Source organism: Amblyomma maculatum, chromosome 6 (assembly GCF_055883805.1).
Source record: "Amblyomma maculatum isolate TAMU_Amacu chromosome 6, ASM5588380v1, whole genome shotgun sequence".
NCBI lineage: Eukaryota > Metazoa > Arthropoda > Arachnida > Ixodida > Ixodidae > Amblyomma > Amblyomma maculatum.
The window spans coordinates 106,276,195-106,301,274 of record NC_139349.1 but is presented as its reverse complement, the minus strand read 5'-3'; the positions used below and the strand labels follow the sequence as shown (position 1 = coordinate 106,301,274).

The window sequence follows — 25,080 nt, the reverse complement described above, 5'->3', positions numbered from 1 at the left end:
TCATTATAACATCCTTTTAATGGGCATTGCGACGCAACTACTGATGACGTATTAGACACTTCCAATTTTTGTGCTCTTCGACAGCAATCGATAAATTGTCTGAACAATATATTTTTATGGCACCATTAGAAACAAACAGCTGAATACTAATCTTTCTACCCAGGCACAAACCAATCTTAGAATTATCTGTCGGTGTGTCAAGCATATTTTAGTTCGTCAGGATTTTCGTCGCCTTGACAGTTCCCACAACATCTCGTGTATAGGCCCCCTTTCGAGTGTTTTAGGCTCACGCTTTCAATGACTTCTCCAAAAAAGAAAAAAAAAAAGAAAAAAAGACAGCGCATTGTTGCGTCCTGAACGTGTGACCTGCCCAGCTCTGAGCAATTGCCGCACGTGTCAAGTGCTTTTCTCCTGGTACCTGTACGGTGCGGAGCATCTCTCACAGGAAGCGCGCTCGTCACGCCACCAGGAACCCGTACCGGGCGCCGACCGACCGAGGTGTCACGCAACATCACCACATCTCCTTCGCGGCGCATCTTGAGAGTCGGTGCGACGCCAGGCTGGGGCCTCCTTCAGAGTTGGCACTGGCTCCGGCCGGAGCGAACCATGCTCTGTAGCGTGTTGATCTGGATCTTGATTAGCGCTAGCGTAGGGCGCGTTGAGCCCGTCGACTATTACGAGTTCAACGCCACGATAGTAAGCATCTTCCTCAACAGCTCAGAACTGGCTTTCGACTCCAACGTCGTCATCCCGGCCATAGCAATGGCCGTGGATGGGGTGTCCAGGATTTACCCACACATCAAGTTTGAACTCGTTGTGCGGAACAGCTCCAGGTGAGCGCTGATGCCACATTGCAAAGCAACCGAAGTTTCAAGAGCCCATTTTTGAAGCATCCTTTACTATGCAAATGATTCGGAACTTAGAAGGTAACGTAGACACTGCAGTAAAAGCAAAAGCGACCGACTGGTCCCATGTCATTAAAAGTGTCATATCTGTACCTTGTTTGTAGCTTGCTTATGTAGAAGCGGAACTGGATGACGTTATACACACAGCAGAAGTTTGGAGAACATCATTTTAAAGGCGCCCATGGTTTTGGACACGTTCCTCTATTGTACCGATCCATTGTTGCCACCAGAACATTAGCATTCATGCATGCCGTTGTAAATAGATGTTAGGCAGGGACAGCTGTTACCCTCCACCGAACCTATAAAGCCTGGAGCTTGGGCCGTCCGACTGCAGTCTGTTTCTTAGTACGAAGCAATATTCAATGGATACCCGATTCCAGTTTGTCGAAGAGATCAACATGTGGTTAAATTGTTGGGTTTTTAGTAGCGGTCGTTTCACGCATGTTGTCACAGTCAAAAATAAAGATCGCGGAATATTTTTTCGGTACCGACACGCATATGCTCTCTGCTGAACACCGCGGTCCCCAACTTTTCATGGTTATTTTCGTTCCATCTGTTCGCTTAGTAAAACCTTGCCATGCGCGTCATGAGTTCAGCCAAACGGTATTCCCATTTTCGTGGCAATGTTCGAGTTGACGTAAAGTTCTGGAAGTCATCCTGTCCATTCGTCTCACTTGCTATGTTTGCCGATTTTCGCAGATCTTGCATGGAGCACCTCGCGGGAGCGTTGGCTGCCGAGGTGTACTACACTCAGGGTGCGACGGCCTTCGTCGGTCCCGGATGCAGCGCGGCGTTGGACCACGTAGGCCGCATGGCGTCCTTCTGGAACGTGGCCGCATACACAGCCGGCGGCCTCGACGACAGCTTCACGCGCAAGGGGATCTACTCGACGCTCACACGGCTCAGCTTCTCGCTGGACCGCATTGGCGCCTTTGTGATCACCATTCTGCGCGAGTTCAACTGGCACCACATTGCCATCTTCGTCGACGAAAGCAGCCTCCAGGACGTGCTCACATTGAAGAGGTGGCTCCCAGATCTCTACATTTTCACGGCGCGTTATTTCTTCCTATTCGTAGACGTAGACAACACTATGGCAGACAGCTTGAACAAAATTCCTAACTGGAAGCTTCAGCAAGCCTGATTCTTCCTCTGTAATAAAACTGCGCGCTGAAGTATAGGAGTCGTTATAAAGTGCCAGCGTAATGAATAGTTACACCGCAGGAAGAGTGACGCAAGGAACCACAAGCAGCTAAGCCTTAGTCACATGTTCTTCGTGGCCCCGCGACATGCTTTTCATTCTCGCAGTTCAGCACGTCTTGCTGGTGGAAAAACATATTAAGCCACCTTCGTCTAAAGTATCGTTAAAAAACAAAGTGGTCAACTCGGAAAGTTTGATTACCGCTAGCTGAAATTCGTGCTACTCGCACTTCGAGCGTTTGCAGCTCCAGGTCTTGTCTATATTGCAGCGTGCAAGCAAGCGGAACATGCTCTACGAGGTAGGGTTCTCGATCTGCTGGAGCAAGCATAGGCAATTGAGTAGCTGTTTAAATAATTAATTAGCTTGGAACTATCACGAGCATGCGATCTTGTTTCGACTAGTATAAACGTTTCCGAAGCTGCTACCGCTCCTTTTATTAGCGCGAATTCATTGTCTTGTTCATTCGTGTATACAGCTGGGTCGAGCATAGGCAGAAAGGTATTATAAGTACGAGGACACAAGCGGTTCTGCTCACATTACGATTGGCGTTACAGCGGTGTTGAGAACTGCCATGAGCGTCAATGCCAACTGTTTTCGAGATCTTTCCTTTGCCTACATCAGTAAACTGCTTAGCATTGCGCTGGGTGAGAATGCAGTGGTGCATCAATGCATTTAGCAGCGACAACGGTCATAACGAGTGGTGTGACAATGTTCCCATAAAATGGGCATGCAAAATAAAAGAGCTGTATTGGGAAAGTTTAGAAACTATGTCCGTAATTTTGATCTCTTCATCAAAGAATAATTTGCCTCGTAAGACTCCAAGAAGGTGCAGTTTGTAGCCGCACGAAATACGCTTCTAGAAGTTTGTACAAGGTGAGATTACACCGCTAGAATGTGGAGCAGGCTGTTTACCTCGTTTGTATTCAACATTGAATTGAAGTTGTTGGGGAGCCCGCTTTCCGAATGTGAATGAGCTGTAGCATGCGAATAAATACTCCCAAAGAGCATGGCTACACCCCTACTATTATTTCGCTTCCCACTCTTTTCTTCCGTTTATTTGAGCGCTGATTCAGTCGAAACCACAGTGGTCATGCAGGCACTGAGAAATCATGATGTAGATGAGCCATATGTTACGTCACTAGAAGATGTCAATACTGGTTGCACAGCAGCCATAGCTCTCCATAAAGGCAGTAATAAAATTCCGATAAAGAAAGGTGTTATGTGAGGAGAAGTGATCTTCACAGTACTATCTAAAGCTTGCTTAGAGGAATCATTCGAAGACTGGGAGCAGTTAGAGATAAGGGTTGATGGAGAATTAATGCCTCAGTAATATGTACATCCGCTGAGGACATTTTCTTGCTACGTAACTCAGGGGCCGAATTGCAAAGAATAAATAATAACCTAGAAGAGGAAAACAGAAAGCTAGGCCTGAAACTTAATATGCAGAAGACTAAGCCAATATTCACCAGCCTCAGAAAGGAACAGCAATTTACAACAGGTAGCGAAGCATAGGAGATGGTGTCAAGCAGGAAGGGGATATACTAGGAGAACAGGATTAGGATGGAGCGCATTTGACAAGTATACTCGCAGGTTATCACTAGCAGCTTACGGGTATCGGTCAAGAGGAAAGTAAACAGTTGCATCTTACCTGTACTCAGATGTGGAGCTTAAATGTGGAGGCTAAATAAAAAGAGGTTCTACTTAAGCTGAGGACAGCGCAGAGAGCTATGGAGTGGAAAACGGTATGTTCAACGCTAAGAGATAGGAAGCGAGCAGAGTGGTCAGAGAAATAGCTAGAGTTTCTCACATTCTAGTGGAAATCAAGAAGCTAGAAATGGGCGTGGGCCGATCATGTAGTGTGCAGAGAGGATAACTGACGCTCGCTAAGTGTAACAAATTAGATTCCAACGTAAGGAAAGCGTAGCAGGGGACGGCCGCAAATTATGTGGAGGATTAGGTTAAACAGTTCGCGGGGATCAAATGGAAGCAGCAAGCACAGGACCAGGTTATTTGGAGGATTATAGGAGAGGCCTTCGCCCTGCAGTGGGTATACCCACTTCAGGGGTTAAATATAATTCGGATGATGACAATGAACATGAAATTACTACGAATGTGCTAATCTAGCACATTATGGAGAGCTTCAATATCGAATAAATATTACTGCTTACGATGTTCTCGTAACAAGTTTGCCATAACGAAATGATTGACTGGCATTAACCATCTGCCTTAATTTCTTCCTTTGGATTGTCTATGTTCATTACTTTCATCAACATTTGGAATAAAGGGTTAGCGCTCCACCTTAGACCACCATGCAAACGCCTCAATGCACGTCTTACGGCGCTACGATTGTCACTGAGCAACCGTGATGACTTAAACACGTCGCTTGTCGACGAAGGCGAACTATGTCGGCGCTGTAGCGCATAACTGGTCGAAGAGCTTGTATATCTATGTTTAAGCTGCTATTTGGATTGTGCATGTTTAGTCACTCATCCTACAGGGCTACATTTTGTTTGTTTTTTTCGTTTCCTTATCACCTCCTGCAAAGGAAACTTCATCTACTATACTCCGTTATGCAATTTTTTAGCTCACATTTTCCTCGGCAGTATTTGAAAGAAAACGAGAACGCAAATTTTATTGCCAGTAATATAGCAGACACATAGCGGAGAAGAACGAAAAACAACACCTGTTCAGACCACGGCCCTGAATTCTAAAATTGGGACACGTCAGAAGCAAGGCAAACCATTAGGTAGCAGAACGGCAATTAAAATTTACCGCAACTATGATTCAAAATCTAACGACCTAACATTCAGTCATTTGAAGATACTGCTGTTCGACCTTGCATACAATTTCGACTGTTATGTGAGAGATTATTCCAATCTCCCGTGATCCGAGCGCAGAGAGGGAAATGTGCCGAAACGGAGAGAGGCGTTACCGAGATGCAAATGTGGTCTCAGAGCGGTTTACTGCTCTGTAGAGGAATCATCACTGTCTCCTCCTTTTATGCGAGAAATTTCGCGAAACACAACATTTTTGGGGCTGAGGGGCCCATAAATCAATTTCCAAAATATGACCGCAGTATCCCACCTCTCAAAAACAGTCTTTATGGAACGCCCATATATATCCGCCTCTATTCCTGCCACCTCTGGCTCATCAGGTGTGATGCAGGAGTTCGTTCCTTGTGATAACCGAATTTCCGCGATCTTGGAGAATGGCCAAGAGCTCTCACAAAATTTGTCTAACCCAAAGGATTCACCACTTATGGAACAAAGAAAACCCGAACAAGATTTAAGCATTTATTTTCTAGCCACACTAAACTTGCCAAAAAAGCTTCCGGAAATTAGCACATAGCACATAGCATAGCAATCTTGTTGCTCTTTGCAGGCCCAAAATAGTGGTAAAACAGTCCAGCGTTTCTGGTTGTTTGAAGGCACTCATTGACAATTTCTTGATAAGTTGTACGCATCCACAAACGAATAGTCATGTTCATGAGAAATATTTAAACATTCGGTGTCCTAGTATCTCAAGCGCGATGTTTACAAAACGTCTATTATGTTCCAACAGGTTCGGAATATTTTCTCTCATGCTTGCATTGCACTTAAACGCGCTAACTGTCTCGCCTAGATTCAGTTACTGGTCCCCAGCTATTATGCTGTCATCTTAAGTTTAAAGTGACGAAATCGTCATTGCAGTTAACGTTATGTGAAAAATATATTATGAAAATTGATTATTCATTCGTCCGTACTACCTACAGCTTTTCTTTTCGTTCCAACAAATTGCCACACTGAGCACAATATATAGTCGATGTTCAAGAATCAAGAAGTTTTATTCAATGATACAAGGAAACATTTATACACAGATATTTGGACCGATAGCCAATGAGGCTAGTCAGCGGTCCAATACAAAATAACATAGGTCAGCTGTGACAAACACATTGAAGAAAAACTAAATTTGTAGCCTTGCTCCGATTCCGAGAAAATGTCTTTTGCATGCCAGTTTGAAATTTCTAGATTGTTTTATTTCTATTGGCAACGAGTTCCAAATTTTCGCTATTGTAAATTTTATTTATTGTGACAAAAGAGAAGATTAAATTTGCCATTGCTTGCTTTCCTAGAGCTGCGGACTGGAATATTGAATATACTAAGAGGTAAGCGGTAGTTGGTACGTAGAATATTATTAACAATAAGAGATATTTTGTAGTCGTGTAAGGTTGCGAACGACATGAATTGTAGTGCGTCAAAAATGTTATTGTTAGAACTATCGGAGGTAGGTAATCCCATGATTTTCAATGCACGTTTTTGCAGTCTAAACAATGGTGATAAATACGTTTTTATGTGGTTCCCCATGGTTCACTGCAATAATTAAGATGACTGCGAAATAGTGAAAAGTAGAGTGATCTAAGAATAGCGCGTGGAAAGTGCCGCTGTGCATTTGCCAAAGTAAAACAACCGTACGCAACCTTTCTACACACTCAGCTCAGCTGTTCTTCCCAAGACAAGTGGCAATCAAACATAACCCCTAAATATTGAAGTAAGACACACTTTCAATAATATCTTTATCAACACTAATAGAAAAAAACTACTTGTATCAATACACTTTTGTTTTGAACAAAAAATAACGTATTTGGTTTTTTTCACTGTTTAAAGCTAGATGATTATTATGAAACCAAGTGGAGATACGTAGGAGTTCACTGTTTATAGCATTTTGCATTCACTGAATCAAGTTACCAGTAAAACTAAGTGCAGTATCATCCGCTTACATCAAAATTTGATAACATAGTAATGCATTCGGGAGGTAATTAATAAAGAGGGATAACAAAAGAGATCCCAGATCTGAGCATTGGGGTACACAACATGTCATGTATTGGTGTGCAGACTTGAAGTGCTTGAAGACGACTTGCTGCTGTCGTGAGGATAGGTAACTTTTAACGCATTCAAGGGCTCTGCTACGTACACCATATGCTTCCAGTTCCATTAAACGAATGGAATGTGAAACAGCGTCGAAAGCTTTCTTGAATGAAGTGTGAAACAGTATCTATAAATATGCTTACAGGTATGTTAAGGTTATGAAGAGCAGATAAAAAAAGTTGTGATAGAGTAAATACAGCCGTGGACGTGGACCTACTAGAAAAAATATCCATGCTGCTGAGGACAAATGATATGATTAGTACTAAAAATGTTTTCAATTGGGAGGCAATTAATTTTTTGAACAATGTATTGATGATACTTAGTACAGATATTGGTCTGTAACTAGACGGGTTGTTAGGTTCAACACATTTGTGTGTCGGAACAACTTTCGCAGCTTTTAAAGTATCGGGGTATAAGCTAGAGTCTATCGCAGATTGAATATTCTGCATAATGGGACACAAAGCAGATCAGCGTTGTCCTTGAATATCTTGGCCTGTATGCCATCTGGTTAAGCCGCTTTATTCGTGGCCATGTTTGCAACAATACATTTACCTTCTTCGCTGGTAATGTTCGAGAACTTGAATTCATTAACAACTCGAGAAATGTCTGATGTCACTGATGCTGAGGAAGTAGGTTGTGCACTGTTCTGACCGCAGCTTGTGAAGAACTTATTAAACTGGTTGGCAGTCTTTGCTGATAAATTATCAGGAACGATCTGTTTTCTTTTAACTGTACCAGTAACTTCCCCTGCAATCTTCCATACCAGCTTAGTTTCATTTGACTGACAATTAACCAAATTAATAAAATTTCTTTGATTTTCTCATCAGATCCACGGACCTATTTCTGTAGTACTTAAACTAGTAGTAGGCGTTTGTGCTGTTGTTTTTTTAGTTTATTGTAGTATGAATCTTTTCTTTTCAACACTTTGAGTATTTCCTCAGTAATCCAAGGACATATGCATGCTTATAGTTGCGTCGCGAAACCTCCCGTGTTGACTTGGTAATTGCATTTTAAATAGCAGATATAAGTTAGCAAGTTCTATACGAACGTCACTGTGACACAAATTGTCTAAATGAATAGATTCTAATAAACGTCTAATGTGTGCGTAATCCCCTACTGCAATAACCGTGAATGCATTGGTGCGGTTAGGACAATTACAGTTGAGACTCGAACACGGCAGAAAAAAAAAATGTTGAACAATGATCAGTAATGCATAGGTCACAAACACCAGCACAGGCATTAATATCATGGCTGCATAAAATGTGATCAATAATTGTTGCAGACTGATGAGTGATTCTTGTGGGCACATTGATAACATTCTTAAGATTTAATGATTCCGACAAAAATATGTAATCTGGACAGTCATCTTTTGATAGGTCAATATTGAAATCACCAACTATACTAATGGATTATTAAAATACATCAGGAGGAACAAAATGGATTCCATATCAGATACGAATTGACTACTGCACTAGTTTGGCGGGCGATATACTACGCCAACTATGACGATGTGCTACCGAGGTACAAGAAGTTCGCGAAGTATCAGCAAGCTGTTGATAATCTGTTATTTATATTAAAAAGAGCGTCGCCGCCACCTCGTGCGGTGCTGTCGCTCTTGGTAAGGATAGTGATGTGCAACCAGGAATGTAGGGTATCGTATTGGAAATAATGTTGCGATAAATGTACAGTAAGTTGGTCTAGGTTTTTGTTTATGCTTCGGACATTGCAGTGGAAAACGGAAAGGTTCTCGTTCTCGTGCCACTTAGCGTTGATTTCTTCCAAAAAAATGTGATTATATTAGACTACCAGCGCAAGATCACCGTCACAAGTTGTATGCAGAACATGCTAGGTATCCGTCTAGCGCATCAAAATTTTGCCATCTGATATCCATGTGTGTTTCCACTGTTTTTCCTTTTTGGCTTTCCGCGCTTTACCCTTCAAACATTTTTTTTTTTTTTGCTTGGCACAAGTGTTCATTGATAAAAACAGGATTTTCGTCACCGTCAAAGTTCAAAAGTGTACTGTTCAGTCGGTGCTTTTTCGCAGTTTTCAAAATGCAGTCTCTGGCTTTCCTGGAAGAAAACTTGGCAATGATGTTGGGTTTTTCATTGTCTTTTGAGGGTACACAATGGATAACTTCAACATCAGACTCACTAAACTTGGTGACAAAGCAATGAGAGATTGATGTTATCACTGAAATCAGATTTTCACCGGGTGCCGGAGCCTTTGATTTCGAGGTTAATGCTGCAGTTAAATTAATTCGTACCTGAGAGCTTTCACTTCATTTGTGAGTCGGTTGTTTTCCTTTTTCATCTCGTGGTTTACGTTTTTAAAGTCAAAAGGGTCTGTTTGAGCTCAGCAATTTCAGTTCTAAATTCTTCGAACTTTTCATTGGTAAAGCCCATAGACGTTTTGACAGATTCCACTTCAGATTCAATCGCATTCTTTAAATCCAACTTTAGTTCACTTTGGTTAGTGTCAAACTTTGTACTCAATTCAGCCATAGCCTTTACAAGTTCTTTTATGTTTGAATGAGGCTTATCACCCATACCATACGGAGCAATCCAGGAACCTAAAAACGATGTTTGCAATTGAAGATACAGGATACACACCTGGAGAGAGAGAGAGAGAGAGAGAGAGAGAGAGAGAGATTCTTTAATTTGAAAACAGAGAATTTTGCCGGCATTTAGATTTCGCTGGCATGCTACTTTGTGTGGGTAGGGGAATTCGGGAGGGAAAGATTGAAAAAAGAATGGTGAGGGAAATAATAGAATTGAAGGGGTAGATAAAACACGGCCATTAAATTCGTGTTAAGGTGCTTCGTGGAGTAATGATATAAAGTCAAATAATGAAATGGATGATCCGACAAATGTGCTTATATATTTCACAGCTTGCAAAATGCCTGAGGGAAACATGCGAGGTGAATTTAGAGTTTGTCAAGGAGTCCAATGTCTTTCAAGTATGTAAATAAAAAGTTCATCGCGAGTCTCTGTTGCCTAGGGCAGGCTAAGGGACCTAAACCCCGTTCATTGTTAAAGGCAGTGGGGAGAGCTTCTCCATGCTGTGTTCATAGTTTGCACGCTCGTCAGCTTACGCAGTGCACTCAAGTAGGATATGTTCCACAGTTTCAATCGAGCCACAGTTGTCACAATACAGGCTGTTCATTTCACCGAAACGGTAGCGCAATCCATTGTGTATGCACAGTTTAGACGAAGTCGGTGGTAAAGAGTTTCTAGTTGGCGAGGATATTTCGGAGGAAGTCTTGATTTTAGATGTGGGTCAATAGAATATAGAAATTGGTAGTGATGCGTCGGCAAGCTCCAAAGTCGATACTTTGTTTCGAAAGCAAATCTTTTAGCCAGTTGGGATGCATCGGATTTCGTGAAGAAGGTCCTAATGTATCATTGATGTTGGTGGCTTTTGCGAGCCGCTTCATCTGCTTTTTCATTGGCTTTAATGCCACAGTAAGCTGGTATCCACTGAAATGTTATGCAGTGGCCTGCGGCAATAGCCAAATGATGAAGATACCCGATGTCAAGGGAAACAGGATTATTATTGTTTTTCTTCAGCAGGTTATTCAGGATTTGCAGAGATGCTTTGGAATCAGTGAAGATAACCCATCTTCCGGGAGTTTGGCGCAGGATATAGGAGAGAGCTTCTTTAATGCCATGGAGCTCAGCTGTCGTAGATGATGTCTTCCGCTGCAGCCGGTAAGACAGGATATTGTTTTTGAGGGTACATAAAGGCCACAGGATGAAGTCTCTTGAGCAGTTGAACCGTCGGTGAATATATTGTGTGATGCGTATATTCCTTGACTATGTAGGCGAGAGCGGCTTGCAGAAGTGTTGCCTGTGGCATGCGGCTTTTCGCATCCACACCAGAAACAGACATATTCACCTTTAAAGACGATAGTGTCCATGGAGGAAAGGTGACTGATAGTAAACTACGTGGCTGAATAATAGTAGGGAGGGGCAGAAACTGTATTGCTTGACCAAAGCCAGAGTTGCTGTGAGTTTGGTGGACACGATGCAAGAAATGCTTCTTCCCTTGGAGGACATGTCGGAGATGGGTGCGCATAGTTTCTTGGGCGGCAATCACATCTAGCGGGAGGCATCCTGCTTCTGCAAGTGTTCCTGATGCAGAGGATCCCTTTGGGAGTCCAAGGCATATCCGCAAGCAGTTGTTCCGTGCAGCCTCAAGAATCTTCTTGCTTGTTGGAGACAATCTTTGAAGTACCGGTAAATAGTAGCGTAGCGTTCCTTCAACGTAGGCCTTTTCAAGCAGAACCATCGATCGTCATTTGCTGCCCCATCGTGTTCCCGCCATGAATCTGAAAACCTGTAATGCTGCAGTGATTATCTCATGGCGTTTTTTAATCTGAGGGGCCCAAGACAGGTTACTGTCAATTATACCCCTAGGAACCGGTGTGATCGTACTTAGGACAGTGACCGTCCACCCAGAAGGAGCGGGTATCGAGTGATTCTTTCCCTTGTAAAAGCCAAAGCAACACTCTTTTCTGGTGAGAGCCGAAGACCCTGGGGAGCCAGGTACATTGAGATGTGCATTAACGCTCTCTGAATTCGTTGCTGCGTTGTATAACGCGAACGTGATGCACTCCAGATGCAAATATCATCTGCAACAATTGTAATGCATACTCCACGGAGAAGGTTTCTTGTTATATGTATAAGGGCAATATTGAACAGAAGAGGGCTGAGCACAGCTCCCTGAGGTAGGCCCCTCTTCACTGCATAAAAGGCAGTTTGACCATGTGGAGTGCTCATAAAAATTCGCCGATCTTGTAAATAGTGTCCAATCCAGTTGTAAAGCTTTCCTCCGAGGCCAAGGCTGGCCAAGGCTGGCCAAGGCTGCGAGAATTGCATGATGAAATCCAGAGTCAAAAGCAGCCTTGATGTCAAGGAAAACGGCTGTCGAGATGTATCCAGCGTGAAGGTACTCTTGAAGTGATGAGACAAGGATAATAAAATTATCAGTCGCAGACTTATTCTGGCGAAACCCGTTCATTTCTTGAGGATATTCATTTCTGTTCTCGAGGAACGAACCTGGAACACACATGAAAGAAACGAAGAATGCAGTTAACTTGTGTTTCGATGCGAAAGCTGCCTGGATTGCTTCGTGAATGATGTGGGTTTCGTCGTACAGCAATATATAGGAGACGCCGTCGGTGTTGGGCAGTGGTGCGCAGGTGCGGTTTTACGGCAGGGGGGAGGGGGGGGGGGGGAGGTTACGTGGACACGTGTAGGCTTCACCAGTGGTGACGGTGAAGCAGCTTCAGATCTCGTTCCTCAAGGACGCATTTCTGGAAGGAATGAAGAAGGCGGTTAGCCTCTGTTTTGGTGCGAAGGCTGCCTGGATTGCTCCATGATGTTTATGATGTGCAGTACATCCTGTGTCGCCCTTCTTGCGTTCGAACTTGTATAAGGATAAACTCAGTGCTAAGTTGAGTTATTATATGTGCCTACCTCTTTCTGTCGCAGCATCGAGCAGGCCATGAAGCGAGTGCCCGAGTACGAGCTTCTGCCCGAGCGCTACTACTTCTCTCGGAGCGACCCGCCTGAGGCGATCGCCAAGCGACTGCGCACAGCGCGAGACCGCGCCAGGGGTGAGAGCTCCTTTCTCCTTCTCTGCCGGGCAAAACAGACTCGAGTTCATGCCGAAATCGTTAAACTAACACGCGCGATTGAGAAAGCTCGAAGCCAAACAAAAGGCTCGGTGAGAAGTTTGTTTGCGCCTCTGATATAACTTGCGCAAATGACGCCCTCCCGAGATTCGTGCCTGCATCTGGAAAGAAAAGCAAAAGCAACAACACAAAAAAAACGTTTGTTGAGCTTAATTGTTATTCGTTAGTCGCGATGGCAGTCACGCGAGAGATTACGAGTGTTTAGCAGGCTAACGAACGCTGCAGAAAGCGTGAAGCGAGCTGGGTTTTTCGAAGCTTGGTTTGACCTTCCAGAAGCAAGAAAAAACTCATTAAGCTGCACTGAACAAAATAAATATCAAGCACCTGAGCATCCGTCCCTGGTTTTCGACATGTTCGTAACGAGGCACACTTAGACATTCTCCCTTTTAGGATTTGTTCTAGAAGCACTAAAGCAGTTCCTCTCTTTACGTTGACTCCCTATATTCTTCTGTCTCTTCCTAAAGTTTAGCATAGTGGCGTAATCTCCAATTTAAACAATCAAAGGAAATAAGCACTCAACGTGTAAGCAAAAAAAAAAAAATTCTAGTGTTGAACTTCTCCACGTGCATTTTGCTGCAGAAATGAAAAACAAAATATATATATATTACTCTGAGTTTACCTCCGCTTAGACCGATTGCGAAAGTACTGACTGTCATGGTTTTGCTTGGCGGTTTAGCAATAAGAGACCGGCACAAAGTTTGGCAAAGTATTGAACATATATTTAATTCGTCTGGAGTTAGGAGAAAAGAAGAGCGCCGCATCTGTCTGACTTCTCAGTGGACACAAATACAAGCAAGATTTTTGCTTGGATCCGAAGACCATACGAGTGCATCTGATATGAAAGAAGTATTATTAACCGTATAAATGGGGATAATATTAGAATATTAGTACAGCTTAGTGCGTACTTGCTGTCCTATGAGTAGGTGAGCTTTTCGATGCTCTCGACTCTTCAGCCCCCCCCTCCCCCTTCCCCCTTTATAAATTGACTAACAAATCACTGAATTTGAGACAGTCGGCACGAACCAGTGGTGCCAAATTGTACCTTATTACGAAATTATTCTTTGCATAAAGCAATACGCCCCATCCTTTCTTGCCGAGCCGTCGGCCTCGTGAACCTCGTCCCGGGCGCATCGCTGTGACTGCAAACGGGGACGTCTCGCGTATTTTCATCCGAAACGCAGCTTTGTTGGATTAGATAGCACGCCACTGGAGCGCCGACTCACCGTCTTCATTATTTTGTAAAGAGGCAAGATGCGACGGGCTGTCACCAGCGAGCTCAAGAGTGCTCCGCGCGGAGAGGACAGAACTCCGGACATATGCCAACATTCGCTGGCTACTTCTAGGCTGCGCCTGTAAATGCAGACGTGAGGAAAGATAAACAAACAAAAAAATATCAACAAAAACTAATAACATTACAATCAAACCCTGCCACAATGGCGTTGTGGTTAGGGCGCTCGACTAGCTGATGTGGGATCGATTCCCGGTCGCGGCGGCCGCTTTTGTATAGAGGCGAAAAGCAAGGGGCTCGTGTGCTGTGCGATGTCAGTGCAAGTTAAAGAACCCTATGTGGCCGAAATGTCTGGAGCCGTCCGATACAGCGTGTCTCATAGCCTGATTCACTTTGGAAAGTTAAACCCCATAAACCAAACCAAACCAACCATAATTATTAATAAAAACACATCAATAATAGCGAACAAAAAATGAATGGATCTTTGCACTCTCACTGTACGTAGCCTAAAACGTCATGCGCTGTGATAGCTACGGCAGTCTCACGAGGCGTTGTTTGGTTCATATAGACCAACGAGCTATAAGTGAATAAGTTAAATATTTGGTCTACCCTTAGGTTCCGCTTTGATGTGTCCGACGCACAATGATAATACATCCCGCTTGCAGTTCCTTTGCGAATATCTGTTTGCGCACAAGTACTTTACTACTCAGCCATTAATATCGTAAATTGAACACCTGCTAAATGGCACATACTGAGCATCTTACCCTGCATACAGGACACCTCAACCGCGCCGTAAGGGAAGGGAGGGAGGTGGGAGTGAATGTGGAAAGAGAGAAAGGGGAGCCGTAGTGGAGGGCTATGGAGTAATTTCGACCACCTGGGGATCTTTAACGTGCGCTGACATCGCACAGCACACAGACGTCACTTCGTTTCGCCTCCATCAAAAGTTTCCTTCTTTTTTTTTGGTTCAGAGAAGAGCAGAGGTCAGAGTACAAAGAATGAAGTTGTAAGGCAATACCAGATATTATTTAACGCAGCTTCTGTGTTCATTGATGTCTACTTCCGTTTTTCATTACATTGCTTACTTCCGCACTTTTTGTTTAATGAAAAGAGGAACAGCGCACAAAAAGATACGGGCCGTGTCTTTTCGTGTCAAAATTGCACTTTAAAATCATCAAATTTGATTTGTGGGAGGCGACATAGGAGCCATTTTTGTTTTATATATGACTAGCATCGTCTGATTGTCAAAATTCGCATTTTCAAGAAAAAAAAAATAAGGCCAGGCATAATGAGCAACAACAATTTTACGGCGATTTAGGGTTAGTTGATTCAAAGGTGGAAAAGACTACATAATTATGAAGCCGCGAGATGCTGCCTAATAACCTCGTTGTAATACATATTCCCTTCAATGACTACTCTTTTACGGCGAAGTCTAAGGACTAGATTATAACCAAGAGATGACGTGAAAAGTATTCCGTACGTGTCCTTTATATATCCAAAAATTGAGCAATCTCCGCTGTGGCCTCTATCACTATATCAGAATTAAGCTTGCCTTAATTGTGATTCTGAGGTCACTTAATTAAGTTACCTCAGGAAGCTATCCTATGGGCTAGCTCAGTAGCCATCGGAAAATTTTGGAATTGATTCTCAATGCCGAAAATTCAAGAGCGTCGCCTAGCTTTTGCCAACATTTCCACTCAGCCCGTCGTATTGACAACAAAACACTAATCACCAATATCTTTATTCAAGATATTTTTTAATGACTGCAACCTTTGTCTTGCATTCGCATAAATACTCGCATGGTCGAATGAGCCTACGTCCCTGACCTCAGCCGCCTTAGACACAGCTCTGTATTTTGCGGCTGCAGGCGTCAGGGAAAAAAAAAAAAAAAGGAAACATTTGAAGTAAGGAGGTGCGGGTTGGGCAGTCACGCGTTCACGTAGAAATGGACCCATGCCAAAACACTTTCTCACTGCCTTCCGCACTGTCTACGCTGCTAGGCTTCGCGTACACTGGCGATGCATTATAGGAAGGCAAGCGCTCACTGGAGACCACGAATAGAAAACGAGTAAAACCGCATTCCTTTTTCTTTATTCTCTCTATCTGTTTCGCTTATTATTATTATTTTTATTTTTTTGCGTCTGTCAGACAAACCTTTCACCACAATACGAGTTCTGCCCTCGGCAAATGTCACTGGCGACATAGTGCTTGTTTTCACGAATTTGATTTCATTTATTATTTTATAAGTTGCCTACTTTCTTATTGCTTTCTAAACGACAACGGGATACAAGGCTGTCTGCAGAGAACAAACCCGGCCCTCTCCATGAGAAGTGGCGGGTTGACACAAGTTTATAGAAGGACTCCGGCGTCTTAAAACTGGATTTGAATTGAGCAAATATAAAGTTTACGTAAAATGAATTCATCACAGCTTCGCTAACTCCTTCCCCGCTACAATCCTGTCGTGTTTTGCTTCGCACATAGCAAGTCAAAATGTCTAGACTGGCAATGCACATAGCATTCTTTTTTTTTTCTCGGAGGGGGGGGGGGGGGGGGGGGAGGGGGATATTTGCCCCCTTTTTGTCTATTTTGCCATAGTTTTCTACGACTCCTCTCCAGTTTACGGCCTTATCAAAATCCATGATAGAAACAGTACAGGTTGCAACAGCCTGCACTCGTGGCCATAAGTTATAATGTTATGTTCAAAAAAGAAAGTTGATACGTAGAAGGTAGAATAAACATAAGTGGGTCCTAAATACCTCCTGCGCATCATATGGGCATGCATCAAAGTGACTCGCGTTATAATTTTAATATTATGAAAATATATTAACAATTTTTTATGTGATGAGAATGAAATATTCATAAAATACATCAGTGAGCTAGGTAAGATTTCATTCCTAAAATAAGTTCACATTTTCATTAACATTGATGGAAGGCAGAAAAACTTAAAATTTCAAAATTATTGTCATTAATTATTTTTTCTTCTTAAAATAACCTTAGCCTTTCTTGGCTTAGGTGGCGCGCTATTGGAAGTTTTGGCGCCAAATATATTTCAAAAGCCTGGCCCTCGGATATCGGGATCGGTAGCACGAAGTGAGTGACGTTCAGGAGCGAAAACATTGAGAGGTTTATTATGCTGAAAAATGTTTCCTCTCCCGGCCTGTAGGGTGAAGGGAATAAGCCTGACATAAAAAATAATTGTGCTATTTTTTGTTTTATTGTTTCATTTTCCGCTCAGAATACAAGCACTTAATGCTGAATAATATTACGCGCGAGAACAGGCATTTATCGTTAACGTACAAACCCAGCGGAAGTAATTAAATGTGACTAAAAAGGGTGTCTAGAGAAGGGGCAAGGAAAGGACGACTTGTCCTTTCTCTAATCACGATGCTTTTTTTGTTTGTTTGTTTGTTTTTGTTTTTGGTTTTTGCGGTGATCACTATACACTAACTAGACCAACTCCAGATCGCATGCTCGTATGATCGAGTCTGTGGACTGGAATTGTCAGATAGCGCTTGTGGCAATGAGATGTTCATATAAGTGTCGCAGGCACATCTGCAAGAATGTGCACACTAACACGAGTGACTATGGATGAGCGCACAAGTAACAAAATGCAGTATAATAAAGGGGCAATAACGAACAAGCTTGAAGCACACCAACTTACAAAGGACCGCTCTGCAATGTGATCGTGTTCGTTTGTTGTTAGTGTCCGTGTCACTCCACAGCATTTAAATAAATAGAGGGCTAATGAATTTCTGTACGCCTAACACGTATCCGCCGACTGCAGTCCTCGTACTTCACTTTTATGGATGTAAGGTAAACGGAAACACATACGCAATTTAGAGCGTCGTTGTTAAAACTGATTTAGACCTCTAAGGGGCACGCTGCCTGAGAGTGCTATTTTAAATAATGTATGTTTAAACCTCGCGTTACATAGCTACCTGCACGCAATTTATATGTTTTTCTTTTACAGTAATGTGCACTGGAGCGTTGGAGATATGAGAATAAATAAAATGAAATAAATGCACCATAGCACCACATTTCAAGTGCATGCTCGTTGTGCAATGTCCCCGAATTTCTAATAACCATGGTGTCCATCACTTAAGTCCTCTTATTCGTTCTTCCTTCATTTTTCAATCGATTTGTATGTTTCTAAGTATTTCTGAAAAAAAATGCGGAGATATAAAGGTCATGCGAAAAAAGTGAAATTCTGGCAAAATCATTCCTAACCTATTCGACAGGAGGCTAAGGTACGCCGCTATATTCAATTTCTTTCGGCTTTAAACACGTTACAAACGTCAGGTAGCTTCCTGGTCCTGCCTTGAAATCTTTGTCGCCGAAATTATTTGATAGCTGCAACAGTATGTTTTTTGAACATATTTCGCCTATTGTCAACTCACAAAACATCATTCGTATTCAGTGAAAAGAAATCGGCGCAAGAGTAGGTCCTCTGGCAATTCTAAGTTGGCGAAGCAATTTCTTTCTAAAGCCTCGCGCATACATTTCCAGAACGAACAAGTCGCGACCTCAGGAATGAGTCCACGGCTCAAAGCTTTGCCGCGCCCTTTTTTTATTGATCAGTCGTCACCGCAGCATTCTGGTGAAACATTAAGTGTGCTTGCGATTAATGTTGCACCGTCATGGCGTTTCGAACGGAAATGAGACCACAAAGGACGTGGAAAGTTTACAACGTGGAGCTAAGATGGCTGTCATAAAAAGTGCACGACTATAGCGAGAGCTGTTTTTCGGGTCACCTGTAACGCCTCAGACGTAGTACATGTGTACTTAGTGAGTTTGTGCTTTCCCCTTTTCTGCGCAGTGTTTATCGTTTTGTGCGACGGGGACGTGGTGAGGAAGGTTTTGCTCCTTGCCCACGGCCTTGGGATGGGCAACGGAGAATTTGTCTTCATAAATGTGAACCTCATCGAAAGCCAGAGTGAGCAGAACGGACTCGGCTGGTTCAAGCAAAATGACCGGATGAACCGGGTGAGTTGACGACACGGCCTTTGTCTTTATATGTCGGAAGCGCATAGTGGGGACAAAAAAAAAAAAAAAAAAAAAGAAAAAAAAAACGTAACAATCTTTCTTTCTTTTCTTTTTTTTTTTTTTTTTTTACGGCATACAGCGCCCGAATCGAGTCACGGTGCCTGTTTGCAGGTACATAGTCTCGTGAGAACGTTTGAAACAAACGCGGATGAATAGAAAGCAAGAGAACACAAAAGAAATAAGTTCTGATATTTTTGCCGAGCGTGTAAACAAAGATAACATGACAAATCGCCGTTCGAGTGATCCTTATGGCACGGAGACGTCGCATGGCAGTTCATCGCTTACCGCCGACTTCGTGCGGCAGTGGCAGCTAACAAGGAAGGCAAGCTTCTTTTCCGATAACGATACCCAGAGCGGGATAAATCTGGGTCAGGTAAAGCTGCAGCTACAGAAATATTACTATCCCGGGCTTTTTCGTCTCGTCATAACGTGCAAGACTCACTTCGCTTTAAGGACCATATTTTTTCCTTTCCAGCTTTATCTTCCCCGGCCAGTCCCCCTGTTCACGTGAAAAAAGAATATCCCTATATATTATGCCGATAGTGGCCTGTCGGAAAGTTTTTGATATGATTTCAGCTGCGTAGTTGCAGCCTTAGAGATAAAATTTTTTATTGATTGTCAAGTACCCTTTCCTCGGCTTCAACTTGGTCCCAATATGGATCGAACAAGAATTTTTAAGAATTCCTCTCGCTGCCTTCTCTAACAGCAAAACGAGAATAACATATTGACGTCCTACTTACTTTTCATTGTCGTCGCAAGTTTTGGAGTGAGCCTTGCGCCAGCAGGCAACGTGCGTACTTCGATTTGACGCACTCTATAATGACGCACAGCTTGCTTAGAGGAATTATTGAGATACTTGGAATGGGAGCAGTTAGGGATAAGGGTAGATGGAGAATGCTTCAGTAATCTGCGATTCGCTGATGACATTGCCTTGCTAAGTAACTCAGGAGATGAACTGCAAAGAATGATTGGTGACCTAGACAGGAAAAGTATAGAAACGTAGGCTTGAAAATTACTATGCAGAAGACTAAGGTAATGTTCAACAGCCTCGGAAAGGAACAGCAGTTTACATTAGGTAGCGAAGTACTGGAAGTAGTAGGCGAATATGTCTACTAAGGACAGGTAGTAACCACAGATCCGGACCATGAAAAGGAAATAACAAGAAGAATAAGGTTGGGATAGAGCACATTTGGCAAGCACTCGCAGATTATGACTAGCAGCTTACCGGTATCGCTCAAGAGAAAAGTATACAACAGTTGCATCTTGCCTGTACTCACCTATGGGGCTCTAACGTGGAGGCTAACCAAGAGAGTTCTACTTAAGTTGAGGACAACCCAGAGGGCTATGGAACGAAAAATGGTAGGGGTAACATTAAGAGATAGGAAGCGTGCAGAGTGGGTCAGAGAAATAACTTAAGTTACCGACATTCTAGTGGAAATTAAGAAGAAATGGACGTGGGCAGGACATGTAGTGCGAAGAGAAGATAACCGATGGTCGCTAAGGGTAACAAACTGGATTCCAAGGGAAGGAAAGCGTAGCAGGGGGCGGCAGAAAGTTAGGTGGGCGGATGAGGTTAAGAAGTTCGCAGGGGTCAAGTGGATGCAGCTAGCACAGAACCGGGTTAAGTGGAGTAATATGGGAGAGGCCTTCGCCCTGCAGTGGGTATAGTCAGGCTGCTGCTGCTACGGATGATGATAATGACGGAAAGCTGCGTTAAATAGTTCGGGTAAAAAAAAAATTACTTCATATGCTGTTAGTCCATGCGGCATCCAACTTTTAACTCACCTAGTTAAAAGGTGTTAAAAGAAAGCGCTGCATTATTTGGTGACGTCGCTTTTTCGTTGCAACTTGGATTTCTGCTGCACATCCAAATATTGTTAACAACGAACTCCGTCGCTTTCTCTAGCTTTTTAAGATGATAGCCACGTTACATTTTATAAAGCTCCCTTTCTTCCTTACCATAAACCGTTTGCTCGAACTGTAAGTAACTTGAATACTCTTAAAGAAGAATCACTAAGGAAAATGACTTGCTTCTTTACGTTGCGTTGGGGCGCACGTTGCCGGTAAAAAAGCAATGGACAATTGCATGCTTCAACCATTAGGAGCTGAATTCTTTTCTTTTCCCTAAACCTAAATACAAAAATCTTGTCTATTTACTTGCTGGACTGCGCTCCTGTTTGAGATAGGCTGCAGAGAACCATAAAGTAAGACTTACCCCATACGCCATGGGGGATTAGGTTGCAGGCCGTTGGACCAGGCGTCTACAAATACGGCGGCAACTTTTCTCTTGCCCAGCACAGTATTTGGCGAAGATGCACGGTTGCAATGAATTGTGTTTTGGAGGAGCGGTCTGTTTGCGGCCACTTCAAAGGAAACGTTTCCCAGTTCAGTTTCATGAAGTGCATAAAAAAGTCATGTTCTAATAATGGATCAGTCGGGCTCAGTGAAAGGGCTCTCATTCTTGGCCACGAAGCAAACGCTTCCCTGGCCCTGCTTTTCAGACACCAGCATAGAACATAGTGTGCCCGTTCCTTGTTATTTAAACGAGGGAAGAGAGAGAGAGGATGCGGAAGTGTCAAAAATGACGAAAAATTTTTGGTTGGAGTTTAAGCCTGGTTTGAAACTATTTATACGAGCGAAAGCTAAGTTAAGCATGGTTTCGCATGGTTTAGCAAGACCATATACACGGTCTGACGGTTTGGATTAGAGGGATACTTAAACTTCGCCTTATTATAAGTTGATTTTGGGGGAAAGGAAGAAGCAGTGTCTGTTTCACTTTTCGATGAACACCCCCCTACACCTAAGTCAACGTTACCATCACACTTTTATCCACCATTTTTTATATTTTTGTTTTAGTAGGTTTTGGGGGAAAACATAGCATCTGTCTCACTTTTAGGTGGATACCTACACCTTGTTAGGTCATTCAGACCCACCGAGGCGAAGTTTGATGTTGCCCCCCGAGTTATAGAGATGACGCTCTAAAATCGCCGCGGGGGCCATCAGGTCAGATCATTCACCTCGTATGCGAGAGGGGCAAGATTCCACTGTCGGAGATGCCGGCTAGCGACAGGATTTTACCAAGCTGCAATATTTGCTCTTCCAGTGCGCTCGGGTGCTCTGCAGTAAAACGCTCAGAGAATTTGCGTCTCCCCCAACCACAAGCAGACCAAACACGCTAGACATGGTGTTTTTTTTTTTTTTTTTTTTTTTTTGTCGAACTTCTTTAATTACGGCCGTCAATACTTTTTCTTCGGGCTTATAAAATCGCAATTGAGGCACAATCGCATTATTTCTCGTACGAAGAATTTCGCCTCTTACAGAACATTATTGTCTACGTCTCGTCACTTTTTTTTTTTTCTATTCTGGTGGAGGTGAGGATGGGTAAGTTTTGGTCTTTCGGCTAAGGACGCTGCTCGTTCTCTGAGGGCAATGGAAGTGGAGGTCGTTGTGTGCCCACATTGCGCGGGATATCAAGGCAGCTACACCGCGGAATGAAAGGAAACGCCCTTCACACTGACACTGAGTGTGATGACACTCTGTTTTACTCAGCCTGCTCAGAGAACAAGACCGAACAATGGCTACCCTTAGGTATCTTTACTGTGAAGACAGATACTACCTTTTCTGCGTCTTAACAGGACACTTTATCTGCGCACCACAATGCACCGGTGCCCATTGAGGTGAAAAACGCAAGGTTCGGCTCCTAGAAAAAGCACTTTCATATACTATACCTGTGTTGCAAACTGCTCTAGGTACCTTGCCCTATACGGGCCTTGCAGTGCATAAGGGTTTCCTCAAACGCTCCATCATCCAGAGAGTCCTCAACGTGCGCACTTTACATCGTCGGGGTTGTCATTCCAGAGGCTGTAACTAGGAACGTAATCAGTGAGGTATCGCTCTTATTGGTAGCTCTCTCTTGATCACGATTGCCTCGAATGGCGGCTGTATTATGAAGCATGCGACCGGACGTCACTTCCGGCTTGTGACGCGGCGCCTTTATTTCAGAACAACCGGGGCGACATCCCGGCTCCAGCTGAGCTGATGCGCACTTCGATTGCCAGTGCTCGCACATTAAGGTCATTTTCCTACATCAGCTACTCAAGTGTAGGAAAGTGTAGGAAAGAAAATACCAACATTACAATTTTGCTACACTAGTGTAGCGTTGTAGACAAAAAAAAAAATGGCACCGCTGTGATGAGTTCCCAAAGTAAGACCACCTGAAGTTCCGAATGGGACTAAAAGTGATGCAGCCTACTAAAATACTTATCCAGAAAATCTAGTTTACCGTAATTTATTTTTCCCGCTGGTTAATATTAAATTTTTAGTCTTGACCGTCTGAAGTAAAAACATATACTATGTACAAAAAAGATTTTTTTCTTCCTCATCATTTTCAGGTGGCTAGACTTATGTACCAATCGCTCCTAGTTGTCCGTGTGAGAGTTCCCACAACATTGGACTACAGGAATTTCGTGGCCTTGCTAATCAAGTACGCAAAGGACAACTACAACTTTGGCGTCTACGAATATGACGTAAGTGAGCAATCATTAGTGAAGTACTGCTCTGCAAAAGTGTTTTGTTGTGAAACTGAAGGAAACAGCACCTTATTTTCAAACTAGCGCACATGTAAAAAGTCTATCAAGCGTCTGAATTACGACCTCACTGAGCTTTCTTGCATGTGCGTGTGCGCAAGAAGGTTCTTAGATGTACGTCGTCGTGCTACTAATTATAAGTCCGGCGACCACGTGAGCATTATGTTTCTTTTCCTGTGTGCTGATCTTTTTTCGATAGTTTATTTTTTCTTGGTAGACATGAATAAACTGGCCCGGCAATTCACCGTTCTCTCGTTGTTAGGCTGCGTCTGCCCTCCTCGTCTCCAGAATCCAACAACCAGAGTGCGCACAACGTTTTCCTTGCAGATTAATCCTGTTGTGGCGGCTTTCTACGACAGCGTTCTCATGTACGCCTGGTCTCTCAATGAAACCTTAGCCGATGGTGGAGATCCGAGAGATGGGAGAACGTTGGCGCGGAGACTGTGGAACACGACCTTCAAGGCAGGTGAGTGAGTGCTGTACCCGTCACGACCTAAGGACAGTCGACTACTATATATACATGCAGCCACCTCTAAAAGGTAAAAACAAAATGCGCGTATGGATGCACATTACGGAAGCACTGTGAACAAAGACAACGAACCGTGGTTGAGCGATATAGCTTCTCGAATTGGGGATGCAGTGATACTTACTGATTAAGGCCTGCATATAAATTAACAGCTTGAATTTGGACATACAGACATGTTATAGAACAGGAACAGCGTATAACTTTTTTTTTATCGCTGCCTCAAAAAATAAATAAAGTATTCTTTTTTCTGTCATAGCGATGGCACCAGTGATATATGACAGCGCTGAAGGTTGGCAGAGGCTGTCGGCAAGTGCTTCACCCGCGTCCATGCATTAAGAAGCTTCTCCTGCCACTTTACCATAATACATGTGGTCTCTAAAACCTTCAAGGGCATTTTTTGTTTCATCCCGTGCTCCATAGTTCGCGATCCTTCGCGGTGTACACGTACAATGTGAGGGACTTCGTCCGATGAACGTCTGACACGTAAGGTAGCCCAGTGCGCCTCAGGCCTGCCGCAAAAAACGGGGCACGTTAAATGGAAGTGATGCACTACTTGTTTAAGTGGCCATCAGTCTGGGTATAGACAGAAATCGATATCGAGAATGCTGCTGTTCAGTGGAAAAGAGCATTGAATGTCTATGCTAGAACTCCATGTATTCGTGAGCTTAATTATGTTAGTCACTTTGAAAGCATTCATTATCTTTGAAAACTGTTCTCCGCATCATGGCCATGAAAGGATGACTAAATTTTGAGTTATTAGTGGCAACGTTATTAATTATACATTTACGGCTAAGTCATTTTCATGGTATCGGTGCTTTAATATGGCTATCTTTTTCCTCTATGAACAAGAAAGCCGCGCCTTACACTGCCTGATTTATTAAATCAGCCTTGAGTGAAAACATGGCCAACAGAGAAACAAACTAAGAATTCTTGCAATGATTCTTTGCTGGTTTTACTTTTTTCAGTAGTACATTGAAAGAATTTCGTTTGTA

The 25,080-nt window shown here is 43.2% G+C and overlaps 2 protein-coding genes across 2 annotated transcripts in view; both read left to right on the top strand.

The window, feature by feature from the left end:
* Positions 1-606: 606 nt before the first annotated feature.
* On the top strand, positions 607-18,925 carry LOC146186512 (atrial natriuretic peptide receptor 3-like). Its single transcript, XM_084608056.1, has 4 exons — positions 607-833; positions 1,605-1,928; positions 12,503-12,627; positions 18,750-18,925. The coding sequence occupies exons 1-4, from the start codon at positions 607-609 to the stop codon at positions 18,923-18,925; spliced, it is 852 nt and encodes a 283-aa protein (XP_084464182.1).
* A 271-nt stretch (positions 18,926-19,196) lies between these two features.
* The window catches only part of LOC146186511 (atrial natriuretic peptide receptor 1-like), a 60,273-nt gene continuing 54,389 nt past the window's right edge, over positions 19,197-25,080 (top strand). Inside the window, exons 1-3 of the mRNA XM_084608055.1 lie at positions 19,197-19,298; positions 23,368-23,502; positions 23,890-24,028. Coding sequence (XP_084464181.1) covers positions 19,197-19,298; positions 23,368-23,502; positions 23,890-24,028 — 376 coding nt within the window. The remainder of the gene's footprint in view (positions 19,299-23,367; positions 23,503-23,889; positions 24,029-25,080) is intronic.

Excerpts from the sequence above, each read along its gene's own strand:
- LOC146186512 (XM_084608056.1), top strand. The coding sequence starts at position 607 with ATGCTCTGTAGCGTGTTGATCTGGATCTTGATTAGCGCTAGCGTAGGG. Across the intron at positions 834-1,604 it reads GTTGTGCGGAACAGCTCCAG|ATCTTGCATGGAGCACCTCG; the intron begins GTGAGCGCTGAT and ends CGATTTTCGCAG. Across the intron at positions 12,628-18,749 it reads AGCGCGAGACCGCGCCAGGG|TGTTTATCGTTTTGTGCGAC; the intron begins GTGAGAGCTCCT and ends TTTTCTGCGCAG.